General features: G+C 34.5%; 2 protein-coding genes and 1 long non-coding RNA gene across 3 annotated transcripts in view; 1 reads left to right on the top strand and 2 right to left on the bottom strand.

Moving 5' to 3' along the window:
* Positions 1 to 18,430, bottom strand: part of LOC107222848 (midasin) — a 124,436-nt gene extending 106,006 nt beyond the window's left edge. Inside the window, exons 1-12 of the mRNA XM_015662368.2 lie at positions 18,264 to 18,430; positions 17,890 to 18,125; positions 17,526 to 17,768; positions 12,309 to 13,369; positions 10,688 to 12,219; positions 9,386 to 9,653; positions 7,127 to 7,308; positions 6,778 to 6,964; positions 5,967 to 6,617; positions 5,265 to 5,378; positions 4,704 to 5,088; positions 682 to 1,054 (exon numbers count right to left, since the gene is read on the bottom strand). Of these exons, the coding sequence (XP_015517854.2) occupies positions 682 to 1,054; positions 4,704 to 5,088; positions 5,265 to 5,378; positions 5,967 to 6,617; positions 6,778 to 6,964; positions 7,127 to 7,308; positions 9,386 to 9,653; positions 10,688 to 12,219; positions 12,309 to 13,369; positions 17,526 to 17,768; positions 17,890 to 18,125; positions 18,264 to 18,344 (5,313 nt within the window). The 5' untranslated portion in view covers positions 18,345 to 18,430. The remainder of the gene's footprint in view (positions 1 to 681; positions 1,055 to 4,703; positions 5,089 to 5,264; positions 5,379 to 5,966; positions 6,618 to 6,777; positions 6,965 to 7,126; positions 7,309 to 9,385; positions 9,654 to 10,687; positions 12,220 to 12,308; positions 13,370 to 17,525; positions 17,769 to 17,889; positions 18,126 to 18,263) is intronic.
* Positions 18,431 to 23,954: 5,524 nt separating this feature from the next.
* Positions 23,955 to 24,347, top strand: LOC107222847 (proteasome assembly chaperone 4). The gene has a single exon (XM_015662367.2). It carries the CDS (start codon positions 23,955 to 23,957, stop codon positions 24,345 to 24,347), a length of 393 nt encoding a protein of 130 aa, XP_015517853.2.
* Positions 24,348 to 24,553: 206 nt separating this feature from the next.
* LOC124293570 lies at positions 24,554 to 24,987 on the bottom strand. The gene is made up of 2 exons (XR_006903434.1): positions 24,791 to 24,987; positions 24,554 to 24,680 (listed from the first exon to the last, which is right to left on the bottom strand). It is a non-coding gene; the product is annotated as an uncharacterized LOC124293570 (long non-coding RNA).
* Between the last annotated feature and the right edge of the window lie 683 nt (positions 24,988 to 25,670).

The raw sequence follows: 25,670 nt of genomic DNA, 5'->3' as shown, positions 1-25,670 counted from the left end.
GAGAAAGTCTTAGAAATGCTGTTTGAATTTATTGTAAAAATATTGAGCTGGGTATGCAATTACACCGGTCGACAAAAAAAATTTTTTTTTGGGTTTCGGTTCTAATGCTTGAATTCTGATTCCAGACATCGAAAAACACTTAAATATCTATTTTTAGCTTTTAAAGATTGCTTTTGTCTGATTTACGTCGATAAATACGTTTTAAAGATTTGAATTCATTTTATGAGCAATAGATGGTAGCACTTTGATTATCCCGATTGCAAATTGCATATTATAATTATTTATCACTATTCTTGAATAAAAAAGACATTGATATTCCGCAAAAACTTTTCTGATCGTAATTTAAAATACAATTATAAAAAAAATATAAAAATCAGTCATTTTTCTTGAAAATTTTAAAAATTGCTCTCGTTTCTACAAAAGCAAACTTTGATCAGAAAATTATTTTTTCCCTTATTTGTAACGTAGGAGAAACCAAAATTTCACATGCAGAAACCAAACCTTTGAAACCTTGTTCAGACCTTTGAAGTTTTTTCCATAATAGTTGGAATTTCTAATACAATGTTTTGATGGAAAAATTAAATAAAGTGTAAAGCCTCCCCCGCTTTCGTCCGTCGTCATAATAAACGACACTTTTAAGCATATAAAATATTGTATGACGTAGTAAGAAATTTTACTCACAGTTTGTTCACTCAAATTTATACGGACCAATTTATGACCCGAAATGTTGGCAAGGGCTGAAACTAGACTGGTTTTTCCAACTCCAGGACTGCCTTCCAAAAGCAGGGGTTTACTCAGCTGTAAACTTCGCAGTAACATTACAGTGTTTAAACCAGTTGTCGGAGCAGTAAAAGTAAATAACTCGTTGCTTGGTGAAGCAGGTCCTCTTGGAATAAAAAATGGCTTAATCCCAAACCGATTCTCGCTATTATCAGCTACTATTTCATCAGTTTCCAAGGACGAGTCGATAGATAGTCTTGATTTTAGTACGTTTGCAATTTGTGCTATTAAAAATTGCCGACAGCTGTCTTTGAAGTCCTTAAGCTTCCTCGTACTGGAAAAGAAAAATTATTTGCATTTACATATTACATTTTCAAGTATCTTTTAAATATATTAGAATTAAACAACATAAATAATATATTGACAGATACTTGTGCAACTTTTTTTAGAGTTATGCGGTTTTCTCCTGTTTTTAGATTATTAATAAAATTTTCACCCTGTTGATACGAAACTCAATATTATCTGAACTATTTAGGAAATGGACTGAACCCTTGAAATACTTTTCCGAATTTATAACTACCAAGTTTGAGCAAAAAACCTATAATTTGGATCGTTTCACAATATTTTTAGGCATGTGTTTCAAAATGTATCTGTTTAAGGATCAAATTGTTGACTATTTAATGACTATATCTAGTTAACCAATTATTGAAGAATTAGAAAAAGTACGTATTGTTTTTCAATACAATTGATTGACTAAGATTGAAACAAAAACATACGAAGCTGCAACGTGAAGGCATCTACAAATAAAAATTTACAAATACAGTTAGTGTAAAAGTGCCGAAATCGATGATATTTGACCTCAGATATTATTAAGATCCTCTGAAATGTCCTAACTTGCGTTTGCAGGTAGTCAGTTTGTACTGTGCTTTAGATTGTTTGTAAAACCTTGTATGATGAAATGGGTCAACAGCAGTAGCGACTATATTTTAAAGAATCTAACATTACTTTTATGACTACGCCAGTCTTTTATTTCCTTCTTTCAATAACTACTTGATTTCTTTTTTTTTTTTCATCAAACGTACTGCCAGTATCTGTTGAATACAATTTTACTTTGTATGCAGAAACATAGAATACAATGGATCGCGTTAGTAGATATCATTTATTCGGGCCAAATTTATATCACTGCAGAAAATTCGTTCTCAATTTAAAGAACAATTCTCAGGAACAATGTAGTACATACTCTAAATATGTCACTTTTACTTGTTTCAGTATAACTGTAGAAAGCAAATCAGCACAAATCCTCAATGTGGCTTTCTGTTAGGTTGCTGTAAAAAATCGATTGGATAAAATATTCCTAATCTTCTAACTCACAGGAAAATTGTTTCAAAATTCACCCTCAAGTGATCATTGAAGAATTCATCCTGACTTACAGCCCTTAACATTGAGCACTTTGACAAAAGATTGGCAATCCAAATTGAAAAAAGATTTCTTCATTAATCTTCGAACTAGTATATCTAATGTTTTAAGGGAATCCCCAACCTTCATTTCCAGCTATATGAAGCCACGATGTCCCAGAGCTGAAACTTTTCTTACATGGGGCACTTTTTATGTGGAATTCAACCATCAGAAAATAAAAAATGAAACAGTTGTAGTAAGGTTTGTCTCATTTATTTTTCATCGGAAAAATGAGATACCGCAAAATCTATACGATTGATTTTTCGAAATCGAATGTACAACTCATAGAAATTTTCAGATTTTTAAATTAATTTTTGGCATTTTTGATCAAACATTCAAAACATGACATTGAAGCATCGTTTGTACCTCCGCGGTCAAACCGGAATAATTGCGTATTATATGCATTTGCGTTTACTGTACTTCATCTACCTGTATCACACCAATCAGTCGTATAAATGCCCACAAAAAGAAAGCATGTTTCGTAATTTGAAAATTTAGTGCAAAAGAGATAAGAGAAATATTAATTGTACCGCTCAAATGAAAGTCGAGTCCACGTGTGGAGCAAGCACAGACGTTTTGGAGATTGGTAAAGAACCACAACTCAATCAGCGGCGTTAGAATATTCATATATATAAATTAGATATTATAAAACATGTATCATCAATTTCAATGCGGATTTTTTTCCTGAAATTCATCCTTCTTATGCATACAATATTCAAAATGCCATCTGCATATAAGATTTATGACAATGTTTGACTGTAGCAATAGGGTTTAGATATCAATATATAATGAGTCTTACGGGCTACATGAGTAGGCAGTCATTAAACAGTATATCTTTCAAGTGAAAAAACCATATTTCAAAGGTAAAAAAAAATACATCAACTATGACAAAAATTAATTTAAAAATTTGAAAAACTTTGTACGTATTGTAAATTCGATTTTGAAAAATCAACCGTATGGATTTTGCGATACCCAATTTTTTTCGATGAAAGATAAATTAAACAGATCTTACCACAAATGTTTCATTTTTTATTTTTTGATAGTTGAATTCAGCATAAAAAATATTCTGTATTAAAAAAGTTTCAGCTCTGGGACATTGTTGCTTAATATAGGGAGAAATGAAGGTTGGGAATCCCCTTAAGGACGAATAGGCCATTTCGTTCAAATTAAAAAATAGGAAAAGAGAAAACTGATTTTTGAGATAATCTCTAATGTTATCATTTTTCCAAAGATAGTTGACATGAGTATAACAACATCCTTATTATATGATACAAAAAACTTAAACTCTGGCATTTATAATCAGATTTTAATGTTTTTGGGCTCATTTTCTGATCAAAATAATAGTGCTGTATAGTGTCACTGGCTTACTCGGTGAAAATTACTTACCCAGTTAACTAGCCGTAAGTAGAAACAGCTGATGAAATATACAAGCCGTTTTAACCAGTTAAGCCAGCTAAGTTATATAGCACTACCAAATAGATTTTTAGCGCTTACCTGAAATAAATAATTACGAATTGTTATCACCAGAGTGAATAAAAGTAGATTGTGTAAATACTGTACAACAGATCTTTGTCAATAATTACATTTACATATTAAAACTGTACGATAATTTACGGTTTCTTGGATGTTTTTTAAATAATTTTTCAGGATCTAGTTAGTGACAAATATGAGCTCAAAATCACTAAAGTCGGATGTGATTGATCTGAAAAACAAATTTAAGCCTTTTCAAAATATAATTATGAAATCTTTTCTCAAATTGTCGATATCTTGATTTGTGTTTCTCTAATTTGTTCAAAATCTATAACCACTGAGATGTCAGTTTCTAAGCCCATCAGTATGAAACTTTTTCAAATATTGCCTCTCCTTCAAATATCCCAAAATATCTTGTTTTTCGGTACATTTGTGCAAAAAGAGGTAGGTAATTTTAATAAAATTTCCATTGAAACCTCCTCGACACACAACGAAATGTGATGAAATTTTAAGTATAATTCTGTTTTATCTGTTTTCATTAAAATTTGATTTCAACTTTTGATAAGAAAATAATCTGCATTCAATTTTGAAAGCAGTCATGAAAGTTATTTTTCAGGAACTTCATTTACAAAGTTGATGTGACGACGAACTTCCTATTCAACTCCTGTAAAGGAAACTTAATGAAACGAAGCGCAATTGAATATTGTTTTCAAAAGATTTGCTTTTCACGAGAATTGTATTACGAACACAAAAGAAAAACCATTCATTAGACATTGCAAAGTATTCTACACGTTCTACACTGGCTGACATGCCTACGCGAATGCCCACGTATCTCTCATCATTTCCTTGTCTACTGGCTTCCTCTTAGCTCCCTCAATCCTACTACTCAATTTATATGACCCAACAATTTTCTTGGTCTGTCTTACCAATCACCTATGCTTCCTTATCCATCCTTCGCTTATTTAAAAACAGCCAACAATATTCTAGTATGCAAGGAAATTGCATTAACAGATTAGATTATTAATTATCTAATAATGATACATATGAATATCAGGTACCTTTCCATCCCCGTCAAGCCTGACCCAACACTATCGACATAAGTTAAAAGTGCTCCGTGGTAATAAGCGTCGGCTATGTCCAATCTTGACAACTTATTTCGCTTGTTAGTAGAAACATTGATAAAATCAACCCAAGTAAGAATGTCGCGTATGCTAACAGTGAATCTCCTTCCGATTTCAGAAGCTGTTAACCAATCAACAAAGTCGAGCATTCCAGTAGCAATTGCATTCTTTTCAACACTCCAATTGACGACTAGATTGTGTTCGATAATAGCTTGCAAATCATTTCTCTCTGAACACCCTTCACACCAAATTTCCGTAAAACGATTTCTCAATGCCGGCGATAATTCTTTCTTTCCATAATCACCACCTGGGTTCATAGTCCCTGAAATAAATATTCACATTGTATTAGATTTGATTAGTGTGACTAAACAAGAATTTATAATCGTTGGATACAATTTTGTCCACATGAAAATCATCATCAGTCATATTACACTAATATTCATGAAGTATGGATATATGATGAATTATAACTGATTGTAAGACCAATTTTCTGCTTACCAATGAAGTGAAAATTTGCATGAGCAACAATAGTGTGATTATCCTGATCTCCTATTTGACCTTCTTTTTCTGTATCCACACCTCTCTCAGTCAACAGAAGACTACGTTCGGGTTCTGTAAAAAAATTTCATGTTGTCGCCTTAAATTCGAATGAACAGAAATGAAATTGGTAAGGAAATCCAAGAAGCTTTAATTATTGACTCCAGACACAACCAGGATATTGCATTTCAGCCTTGGTAACTTAATGGCTCTATGAAGCGCTTGCATATTTGTGGTAGAAGCGGTAGGGTCATCAGAAACATGACCAATTTTAGTTGAAAAAGAAATCCATTGTGTCTTAAAGTAATGTCAATGACTTAATAAATACTAATTTCGTGCTGACATTCAACCTTTCATTGGGAAACAAGATAGAATAAGGATGGTAAGAAATATTCAGTGTAAGTCTGAATATAATGAACGAAAGTTTACATATTTTAACATTTCATGTTGACAATTTTAGCATTTCACGCAATATGAATGGTTAAAACTTAGATTTTGCAAGTTTTCAGAATTTTCATCTTCACTCGGCACATGATTTCTCATCCCAATGTCCCATCTGAATCAGTCAAGACACTTTTTTCAAATTTAGAATATAAAACGAACCAGAATGTCTGTTTCCAGGTCTTTCTTATTTTTAGTCACAGCTTGATATTGTGTACATACCTAGTAGCGAGTTTAATCTTTCGAGCACACTGTCATCTGCCAATGAAATTTCATCTGCTAGAAACAGATCACCGCTCGTCATTGCTTGTATGAGTGGACCATCAACCCATTCAAAAAGTTTCAGATTATCGAGGTCACTATGATTTCTGACTGGTCTGAGGCTTCCGATAAAGTCTGATGATTCAGTGTGCATGTGACAATTAACTGTACACAATTTCTGCGAACTTGCCACAGCTATTACTTGGCATATTGTAGTTTTTCCACCACCAGTTTCTCCTACCAAAAGAACTGGCTCCTTAAATTGACAAGCCTTGCCAACCAAAACTGCCAGTCGGCGCATATGGTAAGTCCATACTATATGTGGAAACATTTGACGACCCTTATTCATTACTTTATCGAGTACAAATTTTGTCACAGAGGATGTATTTTCGTCCAAAGTGAAAAGCGTATTTGGATTAACATCTCTCTTCAAATGCTTCTTTATAACTTCTCTAATTTCATTGGCTTCTTCAGGTTTTCGTACCTTTGCTCCAAGAACTAGGTACCCCTCATCTGCCAAATGTTGACTCCAATCATATAAACGATTTTTCACATCTGGTGCCAATCTATACCGTTCACCCCAACGGAATAAATCTCGGAGTGTTATGAACCCTGTAAGTATTTAAATTTTGAAATGAAAATCATTACAAAAACTTACATTCTTGAACGGAATGTTTAAAGTTACGAAGTGACTCGCAGAAGCATTCAATTAAGAATCAATGGATACTTTTAGTCGGATAATTTGTTATTGTCATGAAATGTTCAGACGAACCTTGTTTGCCTGCAAAAGCTGCAGTACTCTTACGTCGGATTTGTAGATCTGTCATAACGTTTATTATTTGCTTGCAATATGAGTCAGGCATACTGCATCTTTCATGTAAAATAATTTGCAACTCATTAGGAGGTATATCATTAAAATGTAGCTCAACAAATCTGTTCCGAAATGCTCTAGATAAAACCTGGGGATACAAATTTTTAAGTAAAGTAAGATGATGGTATATTAGATTACCAATGACAATATTCTCTTTCTCAGCCGGTTTTATCTTTGAACATTACTTTAAATCCTGATTTTATATGTTCGAGGAGGAAAACAGTAACAAAAACTATATAAGATTTTTCACCTTCCGGCCACCGTAGAGACCAGGTGGATTTTGTGTTGCAAATAGCATAAAATTCGGATGCGCTTTAACAGTCTGTTGTGTTTCGGGAATGAAGATTTCACGATTGTCATCCAAAACTCTGTTCAAAGCTTCAAGAACATCACTGGGTGCTAAATTAAGCTCGTCGAGAATAATCCAAAAACCTTAAAAAAAAAATTAATACAGCATAATAAAAATAGAAAGTCAATTAAATGGAATCTATTAATTCTATATATAGCTAAACAGTTGCATTTACAATAAAGAACTTTGACTATTGGTGCACATTAAACTTCAAACTAAATGAATATTGCATGAGGAATAAGTTAATTGACTCTAAAAAAATCTACCAGAAATTTGTGGCATTCTATACCAACTCAACAAACTTCCAACATTCACCACTTTTGATTTCATCACTGATTTTTCAATGGATTATTTAGGACAAAGTGTAGGTTAGTAGTTATTTTTTCAAAGATTACTGAATCATCCTTCTTTTGGGATCTAAAATTTTGAAATTTTTTGACAATCTTCGTTCTGAATAATGTTTTCAATTGACTATACTTCTGAAAGTCAGATGGGATCATCAAACTTGAATATTAAAATTGTTCGTATAGAAATGCATGTGCTTAAAAAGGATACTCCAAAAATGTGGAACGTCCTTAGAACTACGAAATCATGCACGAAAATTGACAAAACAAATTGTCAAAAGCTACGAATTTTCTTATGTTATCGATAAATTTAAACAAATTTTTAGCATAAAAACGACCAGTTTAGGCTAGCTTCATTAATGGCAATTTTATTTCACTAAAATGTTTTTTTGAATTCTCAAGTGATTGATATTCCATTTATCAAATATCCCCTGCAGTAAGATACTCGAATCATGTTTCGATGAAGTAAGGTACTAGGAACTTCAAAATAAACTCATCAACAATGCAGAATATTCAAAATCGCAATTTAATTCTATTTAGAATGTCACATTACAAAGTTATGGTTATCAACCATACCAACGAACTTTTCTGAAACCCACGGATTGCTTTAAAGTAAGTGGCCAGGGGGCAGATTGAGCTGCAAAAATATTGATCATCTTGAAAACAGAAATTTTAAATCGAGAAACTGATAACTTAAGTTGAAAATAAACAAACTAATTGAAAAATTCAAAAATCTATGAAGTTGGATCGTCCATTAACTTAGATGGTATAAGTTGTTTTTCTTTTATTATTCGTTATTTAATACAAATGACACGAGCAATGCATATACAACCATCCGTTAACATATAACACAATATACTTGCAATCAGAAAGTTCTGGGAGAGTTGCGAAGCAATCCCTGAAGATTAGCACCCGAACGATTCCAGAATCGCTATGTTCGCTACATTCTCAAAGTCTTTCAAGTTAGAGGAATCCTTACGATAGTTTACGTCATAGTTTAAGAGGAATAACGAGATGAATTTTTTGGATAGCAGATACAGGTTTTACTTTCTGAAATAAAGTCGACAACAAATTTTTTGCCGTTTCTTTTTTGAAATACTTTTCACAAAAATTCCTATTCATAAAATTAGGATACAGTTTGTATTAGGATTACTCTAACTCGAAAGACTTTAAGAACTATAACACTGGAATGTCTCATTCGAAACAAATTGGGATTCTCAATATTTTGCATTGTCAATGAGATTTTTTTGAAGTTCTTAGTTTTTTACCTCATCCAAACCTGAACAAAAATGATTTTGAGCACCCAACTCAGCAGATATTTAATAAATAAAATATCAATCATTAGAACGTTCAAAAAAAATTCTTTCAATGTAAGACAGCTTCATTAGTGCGCTAAAATATTTGCAATTTTTTTTCAAAAAAATTAAGTACGTCATACCTTTTGAGAAACCGTTTTTCAATTTTTAAGCACGATATCGTAGTTCTAAAGATGGCACCCATTTTTTGAGTACTTCTCTTTAAAACGCAGATTATAATACAAACAATCCTAGTTTTTTATTCGGATAATTCAATCTGATGTTCAGAAGTTACATTCAATTGAAAATATTATTTGGATCGAAAATTGACAGAATCAAAAATTTCATATCTCAAAACCTAATAAGATAAAAATCTAAAAAAAAATAAAAATACCTAGTATCAACTTCGTCGATTGTAATAAAAAATTAACAAAGAAATCGAAAGTGGTGAGGGTCTGACGTTTGTCGAGTTGGTATGGAACGCCCCTTATACATGAACTGAGATCATAATCTGTACGAACCTTTGCGCAGAGCCTCTACTAATACTCCTTCTTTGAAAATCAGTTTTCCATTCTCATCAGCAGCGTAACTACCAACGTATTCTTGCAAGTCTGTATGTTCGTGATTGTTAATTCGGACACAAGTGTGCCCAGATGCTTTGGCTAAATAAGTTATTAGACTAGTTTTACCAACAGAGGTATCACCCTGTAGTAATACTGGCATTTTTCCAATCGACACAATGCGTACCAAATCTTTAAGGTTTCGTCGAACAGATTCAGTCAAAATGTACTGTAAAAAACAAGGCAAAACTATCATGCAATTAATCAAAAAATATATTTTCGAATCATGCACGAATATGTTATTGAACAGTGAGGTATACTAAAAAAATTGTAGAAGACCTTTTTTTTTAGAGAATTCAATTTCCTACGAAAATATGAGACGAATTTTTTTTTTATAAATAGTAGATACCGAGATATGTATTTTTCTTCCTCACCATAAGAAAAAAATAGAAAACTGCGAGGCGGGGGACCTTCCTATTAAAATTAAGAGCTCATACTTGGAGAGAATGTTTTTGAAGTCTCTACCAACCAAGTTTTCGGATTATAAAGTGAAAAAAAAATAGTCGATTTTTTTGGCCCACCCTAATCCACATGTTTATGATACAGAAGACGACACATCAGAAATACTCTATAATTATTTAACTTGATCGTTCCCCTTAACTTGATTTAACTTGATCGTGTCCCCTTAAAAGTCTGAAATCTCACAATATTGAAGTTAGTAACTTTAGCATAGTGAGATGAAGAAGAAATCTCACTATTGAACAACTGAGAAACGATTTTGAAGCATAGTTGCTTTTATAAACTGTAAATACGTATTGTTTTAGTACGGTTTACTGAATTTCAAACAGTTCAGCATTGGAAAATGTCTAGTTTTTCAAAAAAATATAGCATGCACGTTACAGACTTCAACTTCATTCAACTTCAGATAAAAGATTTTGTATACATATTCAGTTAAATAACATGATTACAGTTCAACTGAGATTTTTTTCGAAGAACGACAATAGTACTTAACATATGCATTTTAAAAAGCATACTGTAAAACTGTTATACGCTTTTGCGCATAGTAAAAATATTTCACTAAGGATTTTTAAAGACCTCGAAACTTTGTATGGAAAATGTTGCTCAAGTCAAAAGTTATGTAGTGATTTTTTCAATTTTACTAGATTCAAAACAAAATTTGCAAAATCTGACTATGACAGAGGAGTTCACGGAAGTGCTCTTTTTTTTTTTTAAATTTCTTAACAGATAGCAGGTTTAACTTACATTGCAAGGTATTTCTGGTTTCAAGCCCCCTCTAACAATCCAATAGCCTTCAAAATTCATATAATCTTCATTTATCGCACATTTTGGTTTTGGTATTGGCATGCTCAAGATAGCTTTCACTTCTTTTGGGTTTAGTATCGCTTTGATAATCATTTGTCGCACAATTGGATATGAGTCATAATCTAGCTGGGTTAAAAAGCTAAGACATAATGCTTCGTACAATGACCTTAAAACTGAACCACAGGGATTCGAGGCAGCAACGCTTAAAGCGCGACACAGCGTTCTCAAACTGTAGTGTGGTTTACGGGCAGTTCCATCAGCCAGGGAACGAACAGCTTCTTTCCTGACGTTCAGGTAAAACTTGACTATCGCTTCTTGTTGTGATGGAGGAATAAGTAATTCTTTGAGATAGCACTCGACCAATAGCTGCAAATCGAATTGCTCAGTGAGTTCATCGACATACAACTCAGTGAAACGGTTTCGGAGACCCACTGGCAGCTCTTTTTTACCCACGTCTGTTGCAGGATTCATACAAGCAAAAAGGGTGAAGTCTGAATGTCTTTTAACTTGTTCATTATCTCCACGTTCGATGAGAGACAGTGATCCGCATGAGCCTTCTAACAAACCAGATAAGCACTCAAGAGTCTCAGCATTCGCCAAGTTTATTTCGTCTAGCAAAACCCAGTATCCTTTTTGGAGAGCCTTGATCAAACTTCCTTCGATAAACGCAAATGCTAGGGAGAACTGCGTCTTCACCTGAGATTCCAATTTCATCAATTTTATGGAAAGCCTTTCCCACTTCTTCAATGTTTTCAAGCTGTTTTTAGCTTCAGAACTATAGTCAATTTTCCTTGATGCAACGGCTTCACTTTTTTGCCTCTTAGAATTGCGTGTTGCGGCTGTTCTTCCCAACAGCCGTTCTGTCGTACTGGTTTGGTTTTCATCAATTGTCGTATTCAGTCTTTTTATAGCAGCTGAAGTACTGTGCGTCATCAATTTCACCAACGTTTTCCATTTGTTTTGATTAAAACAAAGTGAAATATGATCAAGAAACTGTCTATTGGGTTCAACAGCGAAGTAGGAACGAAACAGCATTTCGAATTCTTCTCTTATCGGTGTTATTAAAAACTTGATATCAACTGGTTTATATCCACCTAAGAGGTCGGTACTTTCACTTTGCTGATTCATATTGATCACAATCAATTTGTGTCCTGTACTTTGTGCTAAATATTGTATTGAGCTTGTTTTCCCTGTACCAGTTTCTCCTACGAGAAGCACAGGCTCCTTTTGTGCTACGCAACAAGTAATTCTTTCCAGCAAACAACTGGAAGGTCTGGTGAAGGAAAAATTCGTCTTAGCATGATGAAAGTCTGGTATTATTGACTTTTTGCATATAACCTTTGCACGCCCAGCAATAATGTAGTCGGAATTTGGGCTGATGGATGGTTTATGAGAGTTGCAAAAATATTCTGCTTTTGTTTTCACTATTCCAAGCTTATTTCCAATTGCTATAGCCAAAGACAATCGTTCACCTGTAACAAGCAAATACTAGAAATTATTTTCTCCAAATCTATGGACTAACTAATTAATATTACAATAATATGTATCAATAAAAACGTACTCTGATCTGGTACAGAACAGCAAAATATATCAATTGCATCTTGGAAAACTTTCAGAGCAGATTCAGGTGATGAAACAATGAAATCGACAGCAGCTCGATTGCACCATTTAATTAAATCTCTGGTCGAAGTGAGTCTACCAGTTCTGATTGGTACGGATTCTTTGGCACCAAGTGCAGAACGATGATTTCCCATTGAAAATAATAAAAATACGTCTACCATTCTGCCAGCTACTGTACTTAAGACTGGGAAAAGGGTTTGAATGATAGTAACGAGTTCAGTTTTTGACAAAGGTTCGACGTTAATTTGTTGCCAATTTTTTTCAAGGAGGTTCGAAGCCCCCGATGATTGTTTGCAGACACCAGTTGATGTGGTGATCAACCTTTGGGTAAGAAATAACTGGAAATCACTCCTGACATGAATTGCATCTTGATGTCCAGGCACGCAAAGTGTCCCAGTTTCTATTAGGCTGTTCAAAACACTGGCTACGTCTAATGCTGCACTGTCAATGTCTTCCAACAGCAACCATTTACCAGCTGTTGCTGCTTGTGTGAGAACACCAGGCTGCCAAACAAATTCCCCTGGTATATCTGTACATCTGTAAGTACCGAGCAGCATTTTAGAGTCTGTTTGATCCCCAAGTTGAACTTTAATGAAGTCCGACGATGTGTGTCCTGTTACTTTGGCCAAATATTCGACCAGGACTGTTTTCCCGCAACCTACTGGGCCTTGAAGACAAATACATTTTCTCGAAGCTACAGCCAATGCTATACTTCTGAGATTATCCTCCATGGAAGGTACGGATACTAAACTGCTATGTTTCCTTTTATCGTTGGGATTCAACACTGGCAATAAGATTCCTCCAATTGATGCTATGCAAGTTGCATCTTTGACAATATTAGATACTTCCGTGACGGATGTTGGAGTCAATGTAATAGGATCTAGTAATTCGTTATCACATTCCAGAAGGAATGTCTCAATATTTTTTAAGAACGTTTTGGCACACTGTTTAATTAAAGACTCAGACATTTCTAAGACAATTCCGATACACTTGAGTGCGATCCTGAAAAAAATGAAAAATTGAAGAAAAATTAAAACAAAATGATTAAACGTATAATATCTCACAAATTATTGAATACATCTTGCAATACCAGCTGTCAATTTTTTTCATCCACATTTTGTCATTACGCTCTTACCAGATTACAAGTGGTATTTTAAAATGAATATCTTTGGCGGTTTCATTAGATTATGGAAATATGGCTTGAAATGATATAGGTATACTGCCAAGGGCGAGTATTAGGATCAGGGAAGTACTGTGTACAGTAATATTTATTAATGCCTTACACACTTCCGACTAACTTTTTGAAAAATTAATTACACAGTAATCAAATGCTAATTAGGTGCTTCAAGAATATCCCAAGCCCGAATTTGATGCTTGTAGTTGCAGATTTTTTTATTTTTCATTTTTCTCAACCGTTAGCGGGCAAATCTACGCTAAAGGTTACAAATTCGAGAAAGTAACTACATATTAATTAAATGCTTCAAGAATATATAAAGCGTGAATTTTATGCTCATTGTCGAATTTTTGTCACATTTCAAATCATGACACACTAGAAATGAAACAAGCAAATGAGGCTTAAGGGGGTGTCCTAGACAATTTTGACATTGTCGTATGTATCTCGAATTATCCAAGACCACGTAATTCAAACGCAAAAAAGGCTGTAACAGTCCCCTTCCACATGCAATTCTGAAGAAAAACCACTTCAATACATTTTCATTTAACATAAAAATAAAAAAAATGCATGATTTCTATGAATTCTAGTAAATTTATAGACATTGTGTCGTTTCATTATTTTTCAGTCGCTAAAGGTGTGGTAATTGCTGAAACAAAGGACATTTCACATAATTTCATATTTTTATCACAATAAGGGTGGTTTTCAGCCAAATGCAGGTGAGCAAGAAAATCGTGTGGTGGATTTTTTTTTAGACCAACTAATTCTAGAAGTAGATATCGGCCATGTAGTTACTGAAATAAAGAATATTTCGTACAATATCATATTTTTACTACACCAAGGGTAGTTTCCCAAGCTGGGGTTTTTGGTAATTTGGAATGTATTTTGAGGTGAAACTCGAGTAGCTAAATAGCAATTAAATATACCGTTTACATTTTTTGCAAGATAGCGTAGCCCTTTATCCTGCCTAAACGACTGGAGCATCAAAATCGGGATTTTGTCAACAAATTAATAACAAAAAAGTACTAAATCTCTGTATAGATTTTAATCAACTGTGCTCAAGTGGTTTTGCCGCCATTAAGGGCATGATATATTTACTAGTAAAGTAGAGAGTCTATTACATAGTAATGAATATTTCATGACGTTATTTTTCAATTCTAGTTCATAAAAAAGGTTACTTTACCCTTACTCTCAAAACAATTCTCGAAATTAATAATACAACCATAAGCCACGAAGTGAATCTGCAAATCTAAAAACGTTACCTAGCATCTATTTACTGGTTGATCATAAAAACTGTAATTTAAAATTCCCTTATTTGTGAGTGTTTTTTGGCACCAGTTAATATTTATTTGTTAATGTTGATAAGCAATGGTAAAGGTTTTTTAATAAATTCTTCAGGATCTCCACCGCTAAAATTAAATTCTGTTCATAATTTTATGATAAAAATTGAATATGAATTTCTAAAACAAATCGAGGAAATTTAATGATTGCTAACAATGATATTTGTGTAACATCCCTTGTTCAATAGTATGACCCTATTGCAATGATAATACAAAGACTGGCTAAATGCTAATCCCCTAGCTTGAACACAACCAGCCAACTCAGTACTCATGGGACAAGCAATAATAAATCAGGTTTTAATTAATCATTCCTAGAGTAATCAATAATTAATATACATTGTAATAAATAGTCAGTTATTAGCTAAACCCTAATCTTGTCTTTCCCAACAGTTTGAGTATTAACATTTATTTTCGTTTTTAAGTATATTTGAAAATCTAAAAACAGTCGTGCATGTATTACTGCATTTTTTCAATGAAAAGGGTATTCACAAGAGAAATGATAAAACAAAGATGCAGAGGTGGAATAAAAGTTGACAGAGCTAAAAACAACATTGTTAACAGTGAAAAAAAGAATGTTAATCGCACATTTTAAACAATATTGCTCAATTATCAACAACTTGGGAGAAATGACTGTATTTCACAATATTCGTAATGCCAAATATGAATAGGAAAGCTGCCAGCAACTTGATTAAGGTCTGAACCTCACCCCACTCAATTTTTTTAAGATCTGTAAAGCTGGCAGAGCCATGTCAGCAGATCATCACAAAGACGATTTACCTATTTGTTGCTTTTTAATTGCTAATTAATTACTCTAAAATCGATTTTATTGCTTCAGCCGATTTTCGGAAAATCGGGGTCAGCTAGCGTAACGTAGAGCTGGTCTGACCCATAGGTGAAAAAAAAATTAAATAAATATTTAAAGAATACCACAATTTATTGCTATTTAATTGCTATCAAACCACTGACACCCCAGTTGTCCATCCTTTGTGAATAACTAATTATTTGGCTAAGAATGAATTTCTCCTACACCATCCGAGCTCATTCCCAGATCAGAGCCAGCTAGCCTCACATGACGCCAGCACATTCGTAAAAGGTATGTGGAACAGAATAATATTGTAATTTATTGGGAACAAATCGCTATTGATTATTAGGCATTGAAACTATTTATTTCCTATTCATCGCGTATCACTCACCTACTGCCTACCATGGACAATACAACTTCGAATTCAAAACTCGCAAAATGACGACTGAAACACTCAGCCGCGAGCAGAATCGCATGAGAACTCGATGCACTTCACAAAGCTCCTCGAATTTAATTACGAATTTATTCGACGCGCAAGAGTAGAATTTTGCTGTTAGAAAAAAGCACATCCCTCCCAGATTTTATTGCTCGAGCAAAATCGCGTGAGAACAACTAGATGCACTTCCGGTTCACTTCACGAAGCTCCTCGAATTGATTTACGAATTTATAAGATCGAATAAATTCAACCAACTTCTATTTCGCAACAAGAAATTATTAAAGGTGAACTCAAGTTGTTAGTACTAACATACTCTATTTGAAAAATAATATACAATAAATGTACAACATGTATAGAACTTTGAAATTATGCCTCAAATTTGGAACGATTTATTGCATGGCACAATAGTCGATTTTTTTTTTTAATTTCCAGATATTCTTAATATAAAAACAAATAATTTAGACTGGGTCCGATAATCTGTCTTTCTTTTAATTCTTATTTTTTTCATTTTCTAAACAGTTGACATCCCATTAGTTGGATATCCGCCGCAAAAGAATACTCAAATCATTTTTAGTTTATGTGGAGATAAGGAACTAGGAATTTCAGAAAGATCTCATCAACAGTGAACATTCAGAATTCTAATTTAATTCTGTTTCGAACGTGATATCACAATAATATAGTTCTTGAAGTCTTTCGAGTCAACTATATCGTAGTTTTCAGCATTAATGTGATGCCTTTTTCCGATAGCCGGTACAGGTTTAGCTTTTTGAAATCGAATTGAAAGTAGATTTTTTACTATTGGTTGTATTTTCTTCTGAATAAATTTCATGAATTGTTCAGAACGGAAATTTTGAGAATTGAAAATTTGATAACTCAAAAACTATGCAAGATTAAAATAATAAGAAAATATATAGTATCAGGGAGTCTAGTGTCAATGACATATCAAATTCACCCCGAGTATCTATTTCGTCCTACAGAATGTAATGAAAAATTAGCAAAGAAATCAAAAGAGATAACGATAAGATGTTGGTTGAGTTGGTATGGAAGGCCCCATATATTGTTTATCCAACTCTTAGGAACTAAAACTCACTTTGTTGGCAAATGAATTCGTCAACTACACAGATGATGAAAAAACAAACTCAGCATATTACAGAATGACAAGATGCGATTGTAGTTACCAAAAATTATTTTTCAACGATTTATGAAGAACTTGTATATTGGAATGAAATGGCCTATTTTTATATAATGTTTGCGTTCAAATTAATGTCACAGAGTATAGTTAACTCGCATCATTTTTTTTTCACCTGACAAAAGTTGTTCACATACTAAGGGTGAATAAGGAATTTAAATTGATAAATTATTTTCCAAACTTGTTCAAATAAAAGAAATTGCTGTATTTGTATGCTTACCATTTAGTATTTTCTTCATCACTCATTAGATATTTGTAAAATTTTGCCCAGTTCCATTTTCTCTTGAAATATTGAGGGGCACTTTGCAGAATGCTATAAGAAGCCAGAACTATGTCAAAATCTGAAACCCGGGGAATATTGATTTCGAGATTAGTTGGCTTAAACTTTTTTGCACTTCTTTCTTGGTTCACAGCGATTGTCTCAAACGGTGCTGGATTACTTTCAAAGTAATGTAAAGTAAAACTGAAAAGTATGCAAGAAATAGGTTGAAACATTATTAGATCATAGTTTTGTAATCACAGGATGAACATTCTTTGATCTTTCACACAAAAATAACGAATAACACAAACAAGTCAAAGTTTACCCAAGAATATCAGGATGCTTGTGAACTAATTTTCCCAGAACAACACAGTTTAACCTGTGGGTATCATAACAATCTTTACTTCCTGGGAGTTGGCAGCTTTCAGAAGTAATGGCCATTGATATAAGTAACAGTAATATGTCTGGAAAACATTCGGCAACATTCTGACTGTTGCCTGGATTCATCAATTCCTTGCATAATAATTTAATTATATCGTCGTATTCAGCATTGCTTAGAGTCTGCAAATAAATGGATAAGGACGTCAACTTCTTTCACGTAAATCTCACAAATGTTTAACTAAACACGTGTGCATTAAATTGAAACACATAGAATCAAATGCCGTAGAGTTGTGTAGCAGTGTAGTACTTAGTACTTACATTCAATTTGATAAATTCATGAAATACAGCTCTAGAACCATTATTTCGGTTGCAATATATTCGCAAATTTTCGATTATCATATTGCTGCATGTGGCGAATAATGTCACTGTGTATTATGTTGTAAATGTTCAAACCGCGTAGGACTGTTGAATGTATTACCACAACGGTCGGCTGACATAAAGGTTATCTCTCGTGGGCATGCCACATGCTTTCAGTCACGGTGTAGGAATAAGAGGTGGTCCGACTGGCCCTCGGTTACTGTGATTATTGTGTCTTAGTACGACGGAAATCCGACAGGGGCCTCGTGCGTCGGTGACGATGAGGTAAACAATAACGGCGGCGATCTAGCAGACAGTATTTACAAAAGTTTCACGTTTGCACGTGGAAAATCAAATCTGCTGCTGAAGTTTACATGGGTACATTAATATTTGACAAAAGAAAATAATTGTATAATGAAAGTATATGACTATAGCGACAATGTATTAGTGAAAATGAAATGCATGATGAATCGAAAGACCAAAGATTAAATAAAATTTCATCGATACGCTTTCTTGATAAAAAGAAAACTGTAATCACACCCCTGCTTAAAAAATCCGACAGAGATCCGACAGTCTGTGTCGGATTTTTTAAGCCGGGACTGAATCAATCATGCAAAAGATGCACAATAATAAATGTGTGGGGGTAATAATAACGAAAGTTAATAGGCAATCCGGGATCGACGTTTGGGTTTCTGTCGTTTACTCAAAAGACAAGGAAATGGTGAATTGTTGTTTGCCCGATTGTCGAAGCGGATGTTTAGGAGCTGACGAAACAGCCTCCTATATTTCAGAAGTGGTCCATTGCTGTGAAAGAATTTGGCGTGGATCTTAAATTCAATCATTTTATTTGCGAAAAGCACTTCAACTATGGCGTACCTAATTTATATCAGGTGACAGTTGATGATGCTCTAATAAATTGTAAGTTCTCGTTTCCATGTGATTTGCATAAGGAATAAGTCATTGCATACTGTCTACATTTCTATATATACAGTTATGGGAATGCGTCAATCAACTAAAATAAAAAGTCAGGAAATGATAAAGACTAGTAGGGTAAAAAAAAGCAAGCCAAACTATACTGTATATACAAAAGAAATGTTAAATTTTTGAAATATATTTTAATATAATAATAATCATATTATACATAATGCGTAACTATTTTATTATTTCCCCACACATTTATTATTGTGCATCCTTTGCATGATTGATTCAATGTAATTACAGTTTTCTCTTTACCAAGAAAGGGTATTGATGGAATTTTATTTAATCTTTGGTATTTCGATTCATCATGCATTTCATTTTCACTAATACATTGTCGCTATAGTCATATACATTCGTCATACAATTATTTTATTCTGTTAAATATTAATGTATTCATGTAATCTTCAGCAGTAGATTTGATTTTCCACATGCAAACATCAAACTGTCGTGAATACTGTTTGGTTAGATCACTGCCATTATTGTTTACCTCATCCGTACCGATGCATGAGGTACCTGGCGGATTCCCACCGTACCAAGACAAAATAATCACAGCGCCGAAGGCCAGTGGGACCACCTCTTATTTTTACACCGTGACAAGGTCCCTAGATTAGACAGGTCAAGACACGTACGCGTGATCCAGTTTTTCTCACTATAACGTGGACGAAAATTTCTGTGCGTGTTCGCCCAAAAAATATCAAACTTACATAACCGCATCAACCAGTTTTGACCCATCTTGCTCAATTTTTTGAGGTTAAGCCATAGAGATATAAGAATAGAGTACGTGAGCCACAGGAGCGCACATAAGTGAAAACCAGCACGCGATAGAAAGAGAGCAAGCAACTAGGGAGTCTGGTTGTCTTTGTCTAATCACGCATGCGCTGGCGTGCCGAAGGTTGTTGACACAAACATAACCTGCTTCGTACTCTATTTGAACATGATTATACCCAGCCCCCTGCAACTATATCGAGCGAAAAAGTAAAAAGAGTAACCTAGTATGTCACATAATTTTAGTTCTTATTGAAGGCGCTAGTAGTGCAGTTGCACGGGTTGCACTCTGTACAGGCCGTAAAGGTAATCGCGCAAACCCACTGATATATATCGCAAACCGCGCAACTGTACTACTAACGCTCTCTACCGAGTGTGACAACATAGACTCGTTTTCTGAAACACAGAGTTGCAGGGAGCTGATTATACCAAAAAAGGAGGTTGGTGTTCCACAGAACATATCGATGAAGTAGTCAAACATATTAGCGGTTCTATAGTATTTTCATTAAAGAATAAAATTCATTGTAAAGAGTGCGTTGCTATGATAGAAGGGAATACTGATAACAGCATCAATTCCAAATTAACTAAACTAAAAAATCGTGGAGGCTTGCACTTAGCATCAATGACGTAAACTTTATTTGTATTGGTGGTGAAAAAATTTTACGTCAAAATCGACATTTAACATTTTCTTCAAATATTATGGATAGAGTTGTCTCGGAAACTCTGCAAATATTACCAAACGCGATATAAGATGATGGTAAACATTCTTTGTAACAAGATCCCTTCTGTGACCACAGACATACATTGATTACACTTATATTGTATATTAGTTTATTTAAATTATACTTAACTACTATTCATAGTCTTACTACTGATTACATTATTTTTTTATTTGTTTTCGTATTGAGCGCGGCCGTGACTCGCCTGCTGCGCATGTGTGATTAGAGAAAAAGACAACCAGACTCAATAGTTGCCCTCTCTCTTTCTATTGCGTGCTGATCGTATCGGCTGACTCACGTACTCTATTCCTATATATCCATGGGTTGAACATTAAGGAGTTCCGCCCTTAGTGTCCTGACGTTCACGAAATAAATAGAAGCACGTATATATTTTGAGGTTATAGCGTTTTCCACTGGTTGCACTGAGTGCGCACTGGCTCGAACAGGGGGCACTCGTTCCGTGCATGCGTCGCCCGGCATCGGGGCAAACTTTCTGAGTGGAACACGCCGTAAAACGTATAAAGGCAGACCAGATCATAATTTCTCCTAAATTACAAATAATGTGACGTTACTTGACCGATTGTGCGACAGTCAGTTTTTTCAAGCAAGTGATAAAGAAGCCAATTGAACAAACGCAACGGTAATTTTTTATTTGTAAATAAATGTCACAAATGTTAGGCACGAGCATACAAGGGCAAAAAAAAATTGACAATTCCACTGAAAAGATAAAAATTAATAAGTAGCAAGTCAAGTTGTCCCAATCTCCTGAAATATACCTAGCAGTTAACCTATAAGAGCTGAAAAAATATGTATCCATACTTCGATATCGGACATGCTGTGGATTACTCCTATGAAATTTAAAATTTTGGGAATCTCTCCTCTATCTTTCGGCTCCAGCAAGTCATCATCACTGCTAGACGAAGATAAAATTAGATCTTATAAAAGAGTTGCTGTCACAGCTTCTACTTAGACTCTTTCACAATCGGCATCCATAATTGCACTGCTTTGACACCGACACCCGATTTCAGAGCTATATTTTACGCACTCAATGCTAAATTCACGCACCCGAGCTGTCAATGGAACACGCTGGAAATACGAATCTACCGCTAGTGCGCTCTCAGTTCACACTCAGTGCAACCAGTGGAAAACGCTATTAATCATTGTGACAGGTCAGGAATCAAAACGACACCGGGTGCTTTCCATTTGGAGCACAGTGTGACTCAGTGTACAAATTTCTATTGTAAGCGGCCAATCCGGGCAAAGGAATTGACCAGAAATAATGGACCTCCGTGAAGTTGGCCCCCCGAAGTTGTTATTTTTAAATCTCATTAATGCAATTCGTTTGAGAATCGTTTGAGAGGGTTTGAGAGTAAAGAAAAATCGTTTGAGAGTTAGTAGTTTTTCCGGAAAATTGATTTTAATTTTGGGTGTGAAGTTGGCCCCCATACTTTCTATCGCCTCAAAAAATGGACTTAGACGTTTAATTTTTTTTTAATTGTTTGAGAATCGTTTGAGAGGATTTGAGAGCAGAAAAAAATTGTTAGAGAGTTAATATTTTAATTGATATTAAATAATTATTCAATGTGCGATTTCCCCTAGGATTAGAGCACTTCCGGTGTGCGCATTGTGTGTGCGCACTGTATATGCACAACATGTCTGCGCAGTGCATCTGAAATCAGCTGTAGCGACCGAGATTGACGAAGAAATACGAGTTTCGAGGATGCGGATTATCGTAAATCGAACGGGTACGAGATGGACATGGAGACGAAGCTGAGCAATTTTCTCTCAATGACACCAATGGTAAGAGAAAAATTGAATGAAACTATTGGAAAAAGACACGAGCGTCGAAAACGGGAAACTTGGCGAAATCTTTTTAACGCAGTGCAACAGAAAGTGAAATCTTTTATAGAACGCCAAAATTAATATTTACTTGCAGATAAGGAATAATGCACTCATAATTGGGAGAAACGTGGAATGTCGATGGGCTTATAATATATGTCAGCGATGTTCCTGTTCGTCTATCCCAAGATTTTTGTGTTCTCAGATCTTTCAAATCTTGGACCGTGCTCGAAACGTTATTTTTTTTAGTTCTCACCATATCACGTATCGTTTCCCTGTGTTTATAACCCCTGAATTCCCACAAGCTTCAATATTTGTTCACAACTCGACGATGTTTGGCAAGATCATTGAAAAAACGTCGGATAAATTTATTACACGACTTTATTCCAAAAGTTCTTTCGCTCTTTGAACATTATTGCTCTCGTTGGAATGTTGCTCAATTTTTTGAAGGATTAATTGATTTTGTTACTGGAGAAGACACGATGAAACAGAAACGCCAGTTTCTTCGGCGCAGAACACTCACGACCAGCCTCCAGCTGATTTTAGATACACTGCGCACGTACACCGCGCATATCCATGGCGCAGGCCGGAAGCACTCGGAAACTAGGGGAAATCATGGGGAAATCAATCACTCAATAATTATGGAATATCAATTAAAATATTAACTCTCTAACAGTTTTTTTCCACTCTCAAATCCTCTCAAACGATTCTCAAAAGATTAAAAAAAAATTAAACGTCTAAGTCCATTTTTTGAGGAGATAGAAAATATGGGGGCCCACTTCACACCCAAAATTAAAATCAATTTTCCGGAAAAACTACTAACTCTCAAACGATTTTTCTTTACTCTCAAACCCTCTCAAACGATTCTCAAACGAATTGCATTAATTAGATTTAAAAATAATAACTTCGGGGGGCCAACTTCACGGAGGTAAATGGAAGCATCCATTGTCATACGAAACTTTTGGCGCATCCTCATTAATTTTTTTGCCCACGCGTGTCTTTACTTGTCTAATCTAGGGACCTTGCACCGTGAGAGAAACCTATAGCGCCATAGTTGGCGGAGCGCGAAACAAACTCAATCTCAATAAACATAACATAACCCATGACCGTCGAATCTAACCTTATAGACTTGTGACGTGTCATTGTTGTTGACAAGTCCTTCGTTAACTTGGCATATAACGTTCCAGTACATTTTCCGAACGTTCCGAAATGCTCTACATGCGCTAGCACACGTTTCGAAATAGGTTCTTTATTTTTTAGTTTGTCTCATCGTGCCCTCTGGGTTAATTTTCTGTAAAAAAGCAGTTTCTGTACTTCGAAATATTACATTTTTTCACGGATGGATAGGACAATGGCCGAACCGAAAAACATTGACCCTGAATTAGTGACGTGTAGTTTTAAATGCCACAATATCTTGACTATAGTTGGTGACATCAAAATAAGCTGTCAGATGATAAAAATGAAAGACAGCTACTATATTTGGGTTGGTGATATTGTCGACAGCGTAATGAACGACCTTTCCCTAGCTTTGATCTCTGATTACGAGAAGGTACCAATTTCCACAAAGCTGATGGGATCTGCTATTGATTCGACATCCATCAACATGGCTGCAAGACTGGCAACGAAACTGGGGAAACCAGTTTATATTAGCTTCAACATCAAGGCTGACAAGTTGTCGATACCAGCAATAGAAAAGAAACTTTCACAGGAAATAAGCAATAGCCTTGCCCTTCTTGAGAAATAAAGCAACTGATCAATATCTTCCAGTACTAATTCTCAAATTCTATCATGCCACTACTTGGGTAAATCAAGTGGTTATATGGTATCTGATAAAAATCCATGATACAATAAAGACTTTCGGAAGTGAAATGTTGAACAATAATTCTCATTTAGTTTGGAAATCGACCATCTTCTAATAACATGTTTACCGTTCCTAAAATATCATTCATACTTATTCTTGGTTTGTCTGAAATAATTCTATTATAACAAGTTTGGTAGTCATCTCAATTGATTTGCAATCGTGTCTCAATTTGCAATCAGTGATGTATGTGAAAATTGATAAAAGTTGTAATGAATCCTAGAAATAAAATACATACACCTTCGTTTGTATTTAAAATTTCGTTTGGTTATATAAGCTCAATTTCAAGCATATTTCGTCGTTTTCTGATTATCTTTTAACATGTAAACCAAAGTGTTGCTTAAACAGTGAATACCATATATATATTTTTCACTTGTGCGTTGTTTTTTAATCAGCTTACTTTAACTCACTTATTTTAAACTTTCTCAGGCCTGGCAGATTCTATGTACAAACCGTGTAAGAATATGTCACTCGTTTATACATTTCTTTGCTCTTATATGCCATTTAGTTCATAGAGCTCCGTCACTTAACTCAAGTGTTAACTAAGGCCGATCTTCCATTCGAGGCTTGTATTTTCATATCTTACGCGCCTATTTCTATATTTCCACATAAACAAGAACACACGGTGAAAAATTAATTGCAATTACTATATCCCTTTTATTCCGGTGCAGTGTAGTAAGGGAGCATTTACCCTTTGAGAACCTACCTATCTTTTTGATCATTGAGAACGCTCTGGGTCAAAATGACCCTTTCCCATTTTTGATATGTCACCGGTTTAAATGCACGAGTCCGATCTACCTGAAAATATTCAGGGGTATACATTTACTATCTCCGAATGTGATTGTATCGTTATAAAGTATAAATATAACTCATGAATATTTTTAAAAAACCCAGAAAAGAGAATTCTTTCCAAGTTTTACTATTTTAGAAGAAAATGGTATCGGTCAGAATGACTGTCTGTTTTCGAATGAGGAAGATGATGCTAGAGTCAGTCCTTATTGACCAGGTAAAATGTTACACTTGTTGTCTATTAACAAAAGCTTGCACATACAGATGTCAAAATTCTGCAGTCAGCCCAATTCTACATGCAATGCCAAACAAGAATATCCAAAAACTTTTTTGTTTCATGCGGGAGCAAGACTAAGAAATGTATTCGTGCAATACATGGTAATTCAGGTACAGGAATACATTTCTTGGCATCATTATTGC

The sequence above is a fragment of the Neodiprion lecontei genome, chromosome 1 (assembly GCF_021901455.1).
Source record: "Neodiprion lecontei isolate iyNeoLeco1 chromosome 1, iyNeoLeco1.1, whole genome shotgun sequence".
NCBI classification, from domain to species: Eukaryota; Metazoa; Arthropoda; class Insecta; order Hymenoptera; family Diprionidae; genus Neodiprion; species Neodiprion lecontei.
This window is presented reverse-complemented; position numbering and strand designations above follow the sequence as displayed.

Bases quoted from the DNA above. Each gene is read 5' to 3' on its own strand.
- LOC107222847 (XM_015662367.2), top strand. From the start codon at position 23,955: ATGGCCGAACCGAAAAACATTGACCCTGAATTAGTGACGTGTAGTTTT.